This window comes from Chanodichthys erythropterus, chromosome 2 (assembly GCF_024489055.1).
Source record: "Chanodichthys erythropterus isolate Z2021 chromosome 2, ASM2448905v1, whole genome shotgun sequence".
In the NCBI taxonomy this organism is placed as follows: Eukaryota; Metazoa; Chordata; class Actinopteri; order Cypriniformes; family Xenocyprididae; genus Chanodichthys; species Chanodichthys erythropterus.
The window spans coordinates 15968711-15981597 of NC_090222.1; the positions used below are offsets into that span (position 1 = coordinate 15968711).

Below are 12887 nucleotides of genomic sequence, written 5' to 3' on the forward strand. Positions count from 1 at the left end.
GTAGGCTAATATTACTGTAAGATGCCTAAAGTGCTGGAAATTGATAAAATACACAAAATTTCTTAGATGATAAGTTAAAAACAGTCAGTTCTTGAGCTAAATTGACTGTGCACCTCTCATAAGGTGGTGAGGTACAGGAATCGGCAGCTTTCGTTCCCATTGTTTTGAGGCCATACAATGTGGATCTGTCTCGGACGAGATCATTCTACACACCTACATTTCTCTTTCAAGCCGTGGTAAATATAACACCATTTGATATAAACAAACTTTTATTCACAATACAATGCATCATAATGATACTGTCAGTCATAGATGATTACGCTTGCAGTAATTCATAATGGTAGCTTTCACACTTTAATGATAACATTTTGCTGATGATTTTGTGATAGGGTAACAATGTTTTATGTTTGTGATTAGGTCACGGTTCGTTACCCAAATGGTTCCCCAGCTGAAGGCGTTCAAGTGAAGTTGGATGTCTCAAGCACCAAAGAAAAGTCCCGAAATATTATAACTAATAAAGAAGGGATCGCATTTCAAAATTTCAATTTGGAAGGAACACCACCTTCCATTTCAGTGCAGGTTAAAACATCCAAAGAATAAAACTTTTAATACATGTAAGGTGTGTTCCATACTGCTGGCAAAAGCAGTGGGTCTCATTCACTAACTTTTGATGAAAACATGTAGGAACAACTGCGTTTTTGTGATTTATGAGGACACAAATTTGTATATTGACATGGGTATTCCACTGGTATTACAATGTAAACATGAAACAAGAGGACACTTATATTTAAAATAGCTTTAAAATCATACTAAACAATGTTTTATTAAAAAAAATTAAAAATGCAGAATGATTTCTGTGATGGGTAGGTTTAGGAGTAGGAGTAGTGTAGGGGGATAGAATGTACAGTTTGTACAGGATAAAAATCCTTACGGCTAAGGAATATCCTCAAAAAGATAGCAAAACAAACCTGTGTGTTTGCGTGTGTGTGTGTGTGTGTGTGTGAATTAGGGCTCAAGCAATTAAATTAAATTGTTTCCCCCACAATCCAAAGACATGCAGTAAAGGTGAATTAGAAAAAGTAAATTTGTCATACATAGTGAGTTAGTGTGTGAGTATGTTCCAGACTCTCAGTGCTGGAATTGCACAAAGTAGTGCACTCTCAGTACAGGGGATAATGCAGGAAGGGCATATTCAACCAAATCGGCTGTGCAGATTATTGTGGAGACCCCAGACAAAAAAAGGGAGGAAGCTGAAAGAGAGACACTTGCTCAAATAATATTCCAAATTATGTCAGTGAGAAGTTAATACAAATAATCCACCCAGTTATAGTGAATGAGACCCAGTGCATTTATTTACAGCATACAGTGATAGTGTGGGTGGTGTGAAACAGACCTTTTTCTCTTTTTTTTTTATACTTTCAGTTCCTTTAAGCTGTATATTTTTGACTGATAAATTTCAACAGGCAACAGTTGATGGTTTCAAGTCAACAAAAGAAGTGCGCCCAGTGAAATCTACAAAGAACAGCTTCCTGTATCTAAGTGTGACTAATAAAGTTCTGTCACCAGAAGAGTCTCTAGATGTTACATTTTATGTCAATGGCAATCCAGTAGATGGGCAAATATATTATATGGTAAGTAATGTATTAAAATGTCCTTCAATTACATGTGGTGAAATGTCTAATGGTTTTGTTTTGTTAAAGTTATGCTTTAAACTAGAATACCATTGGGTTGAGATAAAAATATTTAAAATATATTCACAGAAAACTATATTTTAATATTTCACATATGTTGTGCTTCTTTAGCACATTTCTCTTGATTTACAGTATGCATGTTTAGATATTTTTACTGCACTCATTAGGATTTGTTCATGAAGATTTAATGTTTTAACTTGAGAACTCTTGAGAAATGTGTGCATCTTTTCAGATTGTCAGCAAAGGCATGCTGAGAACAGCAAGCTCTGTTGCATCAGGTTCTGCTGTAAAAATATCGATCCAAATCAGCCCAGAGATGATCCCATCCTTCAGAGTGATTGCCTTTTACTACACAGATGTTGACATTATTGCAGATTCAGTGTGGGTAGATGTAGAGGGTTGGTGTGAGGGAAAGGTAAACTCTAATCAGTCTCAAAATCAGAATCAAAAATTATTATTATTTTTAATAAGTTACAGTATTTTAGTAATGTTATGTCAAAATTATACAGTACAGTAAAAATCTTGGCAAATGTTTACAGTTCTGCTGTACCATCTCCTGTTTAGCTTGAGATAAATCTGAATGGCAATCATAATTATGAACCAGAAGATTCAGCTGAGCTTGACATTGATGTAGGAACACAGAATGCAAAAGTGGCCTTACTAGTTGTGGACAAAGCCATTTATGGCCTGGGGTCTCGAAACAAACTCACTCCAAAACAGGTGTGCTGTACTGTCTAGTAGTACTTATTGGTTTCTGAAAATTAGATATACAGATATACATATAAAATTAGTTCAAATTTGTTCTTGAATTCTTGTTCTTTTAATGTTTTTCATTTTTCCTTTGTGAAGGTGTTCAGGTCCATGCAGTCTTATGATCTGGGGTGTTCGTATGGAGGTGGAGAGAACGCGGCTGCTGTTTTTAATGACGCTGGTCTGGCCTTCATCTCACACTCAAACACAATCCGTTCAATGATGAGAAAAGGTGCCAAATGATGCCAAACTCTTCTCTATTTCAGTACATGAGAAATTAAAACCAAACGTAAATTTTCTGTGTTATGGGGCCCTATAATACACCCGGCGCAATGCGACCCAAGGCGCAGCGCAAGTGTGTTTGCTAGTTTGCGTCAGCGTCACGTCCTTAAATTAGTAAATGCATTTGCGCCAGTTAGTGCGCCCATGGGCGTGCTGGTCTAAAAAAGAGGTGTGTTCAGGTGCATTGCCAGCGCATTGCTATTTTAGGGAGCTGAAAATAAACTGCACCATAGACCAACTCAAACCTGGTCTATAGTCTAAAGTCAATGGCGCAATATTTTTTTGTTAGAGCGCGTTGGTAGAAACTGCGCGTCCACAGTGCACGTTGACTTTGCTTATTACACACAGGGATGCGCATCACACAAACATGCCAAATATTAAAAACAAAAGGATTACAGTGTAAAAGAATATTATTGTGTAGGCTACATAAATATAAAAATGTAATGATGAATAGTCATTGCGTGTATTAGAATTAGGCTACCTATTTTCAATTCAGCCTATTACTAATAATGATGAACGAAATTGGCTAATTAATTGAACAATCGTGCCAATACACACACATATATATTAACTGACTCATCGCGCTGAGCTATTTGAAAGCCTGCATTTGCAAGCCCGCTTTAACTTCGCGCACGAGCAGATCGGTTTCTTCGCTTGAAAAGCGTTTAGCTTTTCCGCCAACATATTCCGCCATGTAAATAGCAATCCGCCATGGCGCGAGCGCATCTCTCTCTTAAAGGGAATATGTTTACTGTAGAAAGAACCGGACTGGTAATTTGCTTTTGCCTTTACATGAAAGAATTGTTTAAATATGCAAATAATATTTCCAATGCATTGTACTTCTAGGTTTCAGCTGTGAGTCTGGCTTTAGGTGCAACAAACACTCTATAGAAATGGCTAAAAAAGGTATAGTATTGCCAGTTTAATATTTGTTTACCTTTTGAATCAATTTTCAAAGAGTCAATGTTATTTTATTTTATTTTATTTTTATTTATATATTATTATAATCCTAATATTTTAAATTTGCTTTTATTTTTATATTTATATTATTGCATTCAGCTGCTCTGCCTCGCAGCGCGGGTATAAAGGACTAGCAGGTGCAAGCGCATATCAGCCTTTCACTTCTGAGCCGAGCTGTTCGTTTCTTTGAATGCTCTGCAATCTACAGAATTGTGTATTTTTCGAGCCAATTCTTCAGGAGACAATATCTTTCTGTGTGTTGGCGAGACAGCACTTAAGCGGTGGCCATTCTTTGGCTGATTTTAAACAAACAGCTGTATTCACAGCTACAGAGAGTGAGCGCCTTCAATGAGCTGCTGATCATTCAGCTGTGAATGAACACACTGAACAGGCTGCACCTTTTCCCTGTCAGTATCGCATTAGCCGGTTCCCCTGTGTGCTTCAGCACTAAAAGAGAGCGTTTTTTCCCTAGTAAAGCACAAGTCTGAGCTTGCATCTTTTTAAAGATGACATTTAACCCGTGTGTTTCGGGAAGCGGTTGTTTCCTGTCCTCATTGACACGATCACTGTCTCACATGCCTAGGCATACGCATGCTGAGACAGTTTTTGTGGGTGGTTTATGTTTTCGCATGAAAAAATAACCACATCAGCACACCAGTCGACTCTTCTTTCTCTAGAAAGCTTGAGTCCCCTCTGCTGTTGGCCAGCCACCGATTGTGTGTAAAAGCACAGCCGCACAGTCTGCTCGACACTCTGGGAGACCAAGGGGATCAGTAAGAACTAATCCGTGAGGCAAAACTCTGATGGACAGCCATGCTTCCGCGGGTCATTCCCTGATGTGCATGGAAAACTTAGCAGTATGGAGCTATATTGGTGCCAAAATATGGAACGCTAATGGGGCCAAAATCTGCATAGAAGTTTTCCCCTCTCTCACTACCCTCGCTGGTGGGGTGGCTGTGAAAAACAGTTCACCTGCTTCTGAGGCCGTGGCACTCTTAAATGCATGAGGGTAGTTCTTGCATGAGGGTTGAGCTGTGCATGTTGACTAACCGTGATCAAAGTCACAGCACAGCCCCTCGGCTAGAAAAAAGCAGGACGGTGGTCCCACTGAAATTCTTTCAGAGGCTCCTGGGGCATATGGCAGATGCTGAGCCACCTAAAAAGCGCCTACTGGGCAAACACGTGCTGGTCCACATGGACAACACTGCGGCCATTGCGTACATTAACCATCAGGGTGGTCTATGCTCCCGTCGCATGTCGCAACTCACCCGCCCTGTGGCACCCGTGGACAGACCTCTGGAAACTCCATGTCTGGCCCCTGGATGGGATACGGAGGTTCAAGGCAACTTACCCCAAGAGGTACTTAACACCATCACTTTGGCTGTGAGCTTACTCTGCTCTAAGTGTTGCATCCTCTGCTCTAAGTGTTGCATCCTCCTGGGTGCTGGCACAGATATTGTAGAGCTGTGGGCTGGGTTACACCTAACACGTTCGCTAGATTCTATAGCCTTTGTGTTGAGCCGGTCTAATCCTGTGTTCTCACCTCAACCAGTCAGAGACATGGAGAGGCCCCGGCAAAGTGTCAGCTTGCTACACTAATACATACACTTTATTCTCCAGAGAGTCTCTATGAGGCAGACCCTGTAGAGTCCTCTGATCACACTTCGGCAGCTGGACGTGGCAGAGCATCAGGCGCAAGGCCTATGTCTGATGCATCCTTGAGAACCAGTTCTAGGCTGGGTGCCCATATGTGCGACCCTGAGTGGATCCCATATGTGTAATGTCCATGGTTAGCTTCTCAAAGGAAGCTCTGTGTCTTCCCTTGGCAGAGTCTGCTCTGCTGTCTCTGCCATATGTTGTATCCTCCCAAGCCGGATACAGAGCCACTCAGAGACCTCTGTATGAAGATGGCCCTACTGGGATAGTCCATACATGTAAACTCTACTAGACCTCCTGCAGGATGTGGCCTCCGCAGTGTGCCTTTTCCTTTGAAATGGTATGCTTTCCCAGTGTATTCCAAGTTCACTGAGTGAGCAGTGTTCATCTCTCCCATCCACGAGTGGGCCCAACTGTCTTACACAGGGCACTGGAAGGTGGCAGTACCTTTGGTGCTTTGGCAGGGGTCCCAATTTGTCAGGTCTATCGCCGATGAGATGTCGAGAGTGACCGACTGAAAGGGAAAGTCTCAGTTACGTATATGTTACAATCGTTCCCTGAAGGAGGGAACGGAGATGTCTCATCCCGTCGCAACATCTGCTGTACTACTGCTGGGGTGCCGGGTCACTAACTTCGGCTTGGCTCCTCAGCGAAAACCTGATATGCACTTGCTGCTACTCATTTATACCCACGCTGCGAGGCAGAGCAGCTGAATGCAATAATTGCATGCCAATGTACATTGGCTCATTTTAGTTACGCTTGATGTAGATTGGTCTTTCTAGCGAGATCCCAATTCATCTGTCTATCTCCAATGAGACGTTTCCATTCCCTCCTTCACGGAACGAGGATTATATGTAACCGAGATGTTATGTGTTTTGTCATTTTTATTGTTTTAGTAATTTTATTGCTTCAACTTAATTCAACTTATTTCATTCAACTTTGCTGCCAATGCAACGTTTCAATATTTCATAATTTTTTTTCATTAAATTGCATCTATTTATTTATATTAAATTTTAGCTTTAGCTTAATTATGAAAAAAAAACAATTTTTAATAGTTTGTTTTAGCTTAAATATATCACACAATAGTTCCCTTTTGAGGGAACTCGTGCTGATTCTTCGCAGAGGCATTGTGGTGGTTCACTAAATTTGTGGGGTTCGCAAATTAATGGCATGGACCCCTCCAGAGATGGGATCTGCCTTTTATCTGCCCTCACCCATGACATTTAGCAGCATTTTAGGGTTCCGAAGTCCGCTATGTGGTTTCATCCCCCCTGGAGCGAGAGCCTGGTGCTTCAGCTGCCTAGTATATGAGCCGTCTATATATATATATATATATATATATATATATATATATATATATATATATATATATATATATATATATATAGGAGTTGGATCTGCTGAGCGGGGAGTTTTTTATCATAAGCATATACATAAAACATATCCCCTGCTTATGGGAACCCGCTACTTTTGGCTTCTTCTCGAGGGAAGAAAGTCTTATACAATAAAAAAATCTAGTTGCTCGGATCTCAAAAAAACAAAAAAAGTATATATTTACGAGTCCGTAAACAGTAGCTTACGGTCTACTGTTGCCTATGCTTAGTTGCGAAGGCAACTAAGCAGATGGGAGTTTCCCTTTCTCTTGTTCCTCTGGTCTTGTGCAAACTGTTGTGTATGTGTGTTTGCACAATATGATTTTATGATTCCTTTATTGTATATATGTTCCTTTGCATATTGAAATTAAATAATAAATACTAGACTATCTGACTTTGGTTAGTAGATATCTGTATTAATATACTATGTTTAGCCTTTCATCCAGACTGTGTTTACTTGTCTGGTTGATCTCTGGCTGCATTTAATTCTGAAGAATTAAATAAACACTATCTGACTTGAGAAGTTAGGTGTCTGTGTTAATATAATATTTTCAGCCTTTCATCCAGACAATGTTTACTTGTCTGGTTGATCAGCTGTATTTAATTCGGAGGAATTAAATGATCAATACTATCTGACTTTGAGAAGTTAGATTTACAATATTCAGCCTTTCATCCAGACCGTTTTCTTGTATAGTTGATCTTTGGCTGCATTTAATCCTGAGGAATTATATGAGAGTGCTGTCAATTCGTGGGGAGAGTGCACGTCATAATATGGTGCCACTTTTTTCTTGGTGTCCACAGGGGACTGTTCTGCCAAGCCTACCACCTTTGGTGCTTCGGGGCACAGCAGTTTCCAGTGAGTTTTGCCCAGTGCCTGTCCATGAATTTTGCAGAACTGGGAGGCTCACTCCCTCTGAGAAGGGTATTAGATGAGTATGTTCGGTCTTCCCCTCCCAGTGAGCTATTTCAGGGTACCGGGCGTATTACTCCACCCACATTAGAGGTTGGTGTCAAAGGGCTGATGTCTCTTTTAGACTCTTTGGTAGCATAGCTTTCTCTGCCAGTTGTATCTTTGTGGGTTTTTTTTTTTCTTTTTCATTTAAAAGAGGGCCTGATGTCCAGGTGCTCAGGCCTCTGAGGGCAGTCCCCTCTGAGAGGAAGTGGTTAACACGTCATTGACCATTTCACTTCAGTAACCTCAGGAGACCATTCTGCCAAACCTGCCACCTCATGTGCTTCGGGTGCAGCGGTCTCTGGAGAGCCCTTGTCTCAGTGTCTGCCTGGAAATGTAGCAGCCCTGGGATGCTTGCCCCCTCTGAGGAGGGTCCCAGAGCAATCTGTTCAAATGTTCCTGCTGGTTTACCACTTCAGGGCACTGAATTGGTCGCTTGAGTAATACCAGTCTTGAGAGGTTCATTCTCTGGCCCCTTGGTCGCTTGAGTAATACTGGAGACCAGTCTTGAGAGGCTGGTTCTCTGGGCCTCCATGGAGAAAGAGGTCCACACCTCATCATACGGTGGTCATCTATATAAATCGTACAGATATAGGCTGGTAGCCTGAGAATTATCAGTGGGCCCAAAACGATCACCTCAGTTTTATCTTCATTTAAAGATAGAACATTTTGGGCTAGCCAAGATTTGACTTCATCTAGGCAAAAAAGGATGTAAAGGCAGAACGATCATTTCTCTTGATGAATAATTTTGGTATTGCCAGCATAAAAATGAAAAGATACCCAATGTCTTCTTAAAATCAAGCCCAAAGGTAGCATGAAAAGAGAGAAGGCACCAAGATAGATCCTTGAGGAAGACCACAGGTTAGATGAGCAATAGAAGAGGAAAATTGACCTAACTTGACTAAAAAAATTCAGTCAGAGAGATATAAGAGATATAAGACATAAGACTTTAATCTTGATATCAAAGAAGAGTGATCAACAGTATCAAAAGCTGCTGATAGATCTAAAAGCATGAGAACCACAGAGCTGCCAGTGTCCATAGATAGATAAATGTAAAAAAAAAGTAACCAATAATGATAGCCTAATAATAATAATCATAATAAATAATATAAAAATATTAAACAAAACATTAACAATAAGTGAATGGATTTAAAAGACTGTTGGATGTGATAAAAATATACACAGCATATTCTAATATTTATTGATAAACTTAATTCGAATTAAGTTTATCAATAAATATTGATAAACTTATTTATTGATAACCCCCCACAGGTGCTGACTGTAATGAAGAGGAATTCTTTGACTTTGAAACAGTTCGCAGATACTTCCAACCAAGCTTTGAGTTTAAGCAGATGGATGTGACAGGAAAAGTTAGGTGAGTAGGTTCTCTGTCTGTAACTATAAAGTAGACATATAAATGTTACATTTATGTACAGTACATAAGTTGTGAGAGTCTAAGGGAAAATGTGCTCACTTTACACTATCATAGAAAAGTCATTACAATATAAAATGTTGGTAATACTTTATTTTACAGTGCCGTAGTTACACGTTACTACATGTACTTACTATAGTAACAGTAAATTATGCATAATTACATAATTTACATAAACCCTAAACCAAACCCTAACCCTAACTCTATAGTAAGTACATGTAGTTGATTAGTAGTACTCACTACTTATTTAAGTAATTACAATGTAACTATGGTACTAAAATAAAAAGTAAAAAAAATAAAATAAAAAGTGTAACTGTAATGATGGGTCGACAGAATGGGGATCCATTTGCAGCTTTTATTAACAAAGGTATACAAACAGGTGGGACTTTGGGCAAGAGCATAAACGGGGACAGGCAATGGTCGAGACAGGCGGCTTACAATCAGAGCCCAGATAACAGGCAGTGTTCAAGGCAGGCGGCAAGGTTCAACAGAGATAAACAGTCCAGTCGGTAACAAAAGGCAGTACTCAGGGAAAAACGCTTAGAAATGATCACCTCGGCAAATCAAGACTTCGCGAGGTCTGTGTGCATGTGAGAGTGTTATATAGGGTGAGAGTGATTGAGTTCAGGTGTGTGTGCAATCAGTCCCAGGAATGAGGGCCCATGGGAAATGTAGTCCGAATCAATGAAGTTCAATATTCCGGTGATGGCTCCCTCCGGCGGTCCGGAGGACGAAGTAGGTCGGTTTCTCCGGGTGCATCCGATGGAACTCTTCAGTGAGTGAGGGGTCCAGGATATCATCCGCTCTGACCCAGGAACGCTCCTCCGGGCCGTACCCCTCCCAGTCAACTAGGTATTGTAACCTGCCACCCCGGCGTCTGGAGTCCAGCAGCTCACGTACTTGGTAAGCCTCCTCGCCTTCGATTATCATGGGTGGGGGGGTTGCGGGCCTCGGCTCCCTCTGGCTCCCCTCTCGGACCCCCGGAGGGTTTCAGCAACGAAACATGAAATGTGGGAGAAATACGATAATTAGTAGGCAGTCTTAAACGAAATGAAACTGGTGTGATCTGTTTGACAATTTGAAAGGGCCCTACAAACCTGGGACTGAGTTTACGGCATGGAAGTCGAAGTCGAAGGTCTCTGGTAGATAGCCAGTCCCACTGCCCCACGGCGTACTGTGGATTGGGACGTCGGTGTCGGTTGGCCTGCGTCTCCTGCCTTAGTACAGCTCGCTGAAGATGATGGTGAGCTTGGTTCCAGGATTCCTCACTTCTCTGCAACCAATCTGTAACCGATGGCAGATCAGATGGTTCACCTGACCAGGGGAACAGCGGAGGTTGGAAACCCATGATACACTGGAACGGGGTGATTCCCGTTGCTGGTTTGCGGAGTGAATTTCTGTGCGTATTCTGCCCAGAATAGGAACCGACTCCAGTCTGCTTGGTTGTGTTGGCAGTATGTGCGAAGAAACCTGATTAACTCTTGGTTCAAGCGTTCTGTTTGGCCGCTGGATTCTGGGTGATATCCTGAAGTTAAGCTGACGTTTACATTGAGGGTTTTGAAGAAAGCAGTCCAAACCCGAGACGTGAACTGGGGACCCCTGTCGGACACAATATCTTCAGGTAGGCCATACAGTCGAAATACCCAGTTACACAGGAGTTCTGCTGTTTCGAATGCTGTGGGGAATTTTGGTTAGGGGAATAAGTCTGCATGCTTTGGACAAGCGGTCAACCACCGTAAGGATGGTAGTGTGTCCTTGTGACTCGGGAAGGTCGGTGACAAAGTCGACCGCAATGTGGGACCAAGGGCGCTGTGGAATTGGTAGTGGTTGTAACAGACCCGCAGGTGCCTGATGGGATGCTTTGGAGGTTTGACAGTTTGAACAGTTATTAATGAATTGAGCAGTGTCGGGAAGCATGGAGTCCCACCAGAACCGATTTTGCAACAAATGGATAGTGGCTGTGACACCTGGATGACCAGAACTGGGGAAATCGTGAACCTGGTGCAGAAGTCCGTTTCGGAATGGTGCTGGAACATAGAGGCGATCCTGGGGACATGTTGGTGGAGGTGCGTTGAGTTCATTGGCCTGAGTAATTTCAGTGATTACATCCCATTGAACGGGAGCGAGCAACAATGAGTCGGGAATTATACGGTCAGCATGCTCTGTCTGTTCCACCCCCTCGTGCTGTCGGGATAGAGCATCCGCTTTGATATTCTTTGAGCCTGGCCTGTAAGTCACGGTGAATTGGAAGCGTGTGAAGAATAAAGCCCACCTAGCTTGCCGAGGATTCAAACGTTTAGCTGACCGTAGATATTCCAGGTTATGGTCGGTTAGAATGGTGAATGGGTGTTTCGCTCCCTCGAGCCAGTAACGCCATTCTTCAAGTGCCGCACTTCATGGCAAGTAATTCCCTGTTGCCCACGTCGTAGTTCCGCTCAGCTGCTGACAGTTTCCGTGAATAGAATGCACAGGGATACATTTTACCAGGATCACCTTGGCGTTGTGATAGTACCGCCCCTATGCCCGTACTGGAAGCGTCAACTTCCACCGTGAATGGAAGTTCAGGGTCAGGATGATGTAGTATGGGTGCTGAAGTGAAACGTTCTTTTAGTTCTTGGAATGCCTGTATAGCTTCGGAGGACCATACGAGGCGAGAGGATTGTCGTTTAGTCATTGATGTCAGCGGGGCTGCCACACCACTGAAATTTCAAATGAATCGCCTGTAGAAGTTGGCAAATCCCAGGAATCTTTGAAGCTCTTTCAAGGTTTGAGGTTGAGGCCACTCTAGTACCGCCTTCACCTTGCTGTCATCCATGGCCACGCCCTCTCGACTGATCACATAGCCCAGGAAGGTTGTAGAGGTTCGATAGAATTCACATTTTTTCGGCTTTGGCATAGAGGTGATGGTGAATTAGTCGTTGGAGTACCGCCCGGACGTGCTGAACATGTTCTTCATAAGAGTTGGAGTAAATGAGAATATCGTCTATGTAGACGATAACCCACCGGTTGAGCATGTCCCGGAAGACGTCATTTATGAAGGACTGGAAGACAGAGGGACTGTTGGACAGGCGAACGGCATGACGAGGGTTTCGTAGTGGCCAGTGGCCGTGGAGAAGGCAGTTTTCCATTCATCTCCTTCCCTGATTCGGATCAAATTGTAAGCACAACGCAGATCCAGCTTGGTGAAGTAGGCAGCTTGTCTGAGCTGTTCTAGGGCAGGAGGTACCAGTGGCAATGGGTACCGGAATTTCACTGTTATATCGTTCAAAGAATCCTGAGGCGGCTGGTGAGGTAGAAGGACGGATGAACCCTTTGGCGAGCTCCTCCTCGATGTATTTCTTCATGGCCGCTGATTCAGGTTGTGACAGTGGGAAAATGCGGCCTTTGGGTGGAGTGGTGCCTGGGAGCAGGTCGATGGCACAATCGCCCGGACGATGAGGAGGTAGTACCGTAGATTTGGCCTTGCTAAAAGCCACTGCCAGGTCGCTGTATTCAGCCGGTATGTCAGGGTTCTCGGAACTGGTTACTTGAAGTGTGGTACTGTGAACAGGGAGAGGAGTGACAGTTTTCAGGCAGTTCTTGTGACATTGCGCGTCCCACTGTACAATCTGACCTTCTTTCCAGGAGATGTGAGGGTTGTGTATTCGTAGCCAGGGTAATCCCAGGATAACGGAATGGTTGGGTGATCGGATGACGTAGAATCAGATTTTTTCAGAGTGTAGAATTCCTATCTGCAGCGTGAGCTCCGCGGTGATATGGGCCACTCTGCCTCCGCCGATGGGCTTCCCATC

The 12887-nt window shown here is 42.8% G+C and overlaps 1 protein-coding gene across 1 annotated transcript in view; it reads left to right on the plus strand.

The window, feature by feature from the left end:
• The window catches only part of LOC137029164 (uncharacterized), a 178636-nt gene that overhangs the window by 30592 nt on the left and 135157 nt on the right, over window positions 1-12887 (plus strand). The window contains exons 11-18 of the mRNA XM_067398702.1: window positions 124-236; window positions 418-579; window positions 1464-1631; window positions 1924-2106; window positions 2256-2411; window positions 2541-2673; window positions 3570-3629; window positions 8937-9039. Of these exons, the coding sequence (XP_067254803.1) occupies window positions 124-236; window positions 418-579; window positions 1464-1631; window positions 1924-2106; window positions 2256-2411; window positions 2541-2673; window positions 3570-3629; window positions 8937-9039 (1078 nt within the window). The remainder of the gene's footprint in view (window positions 1-123; window positions 237-417; window positions 580-1463; window positions 1632-1923; window positions 2107-2255; window positions 2412-2540; window positions 2674-3569; window positions 3630-8936; window positions 9040-12887) is intronic.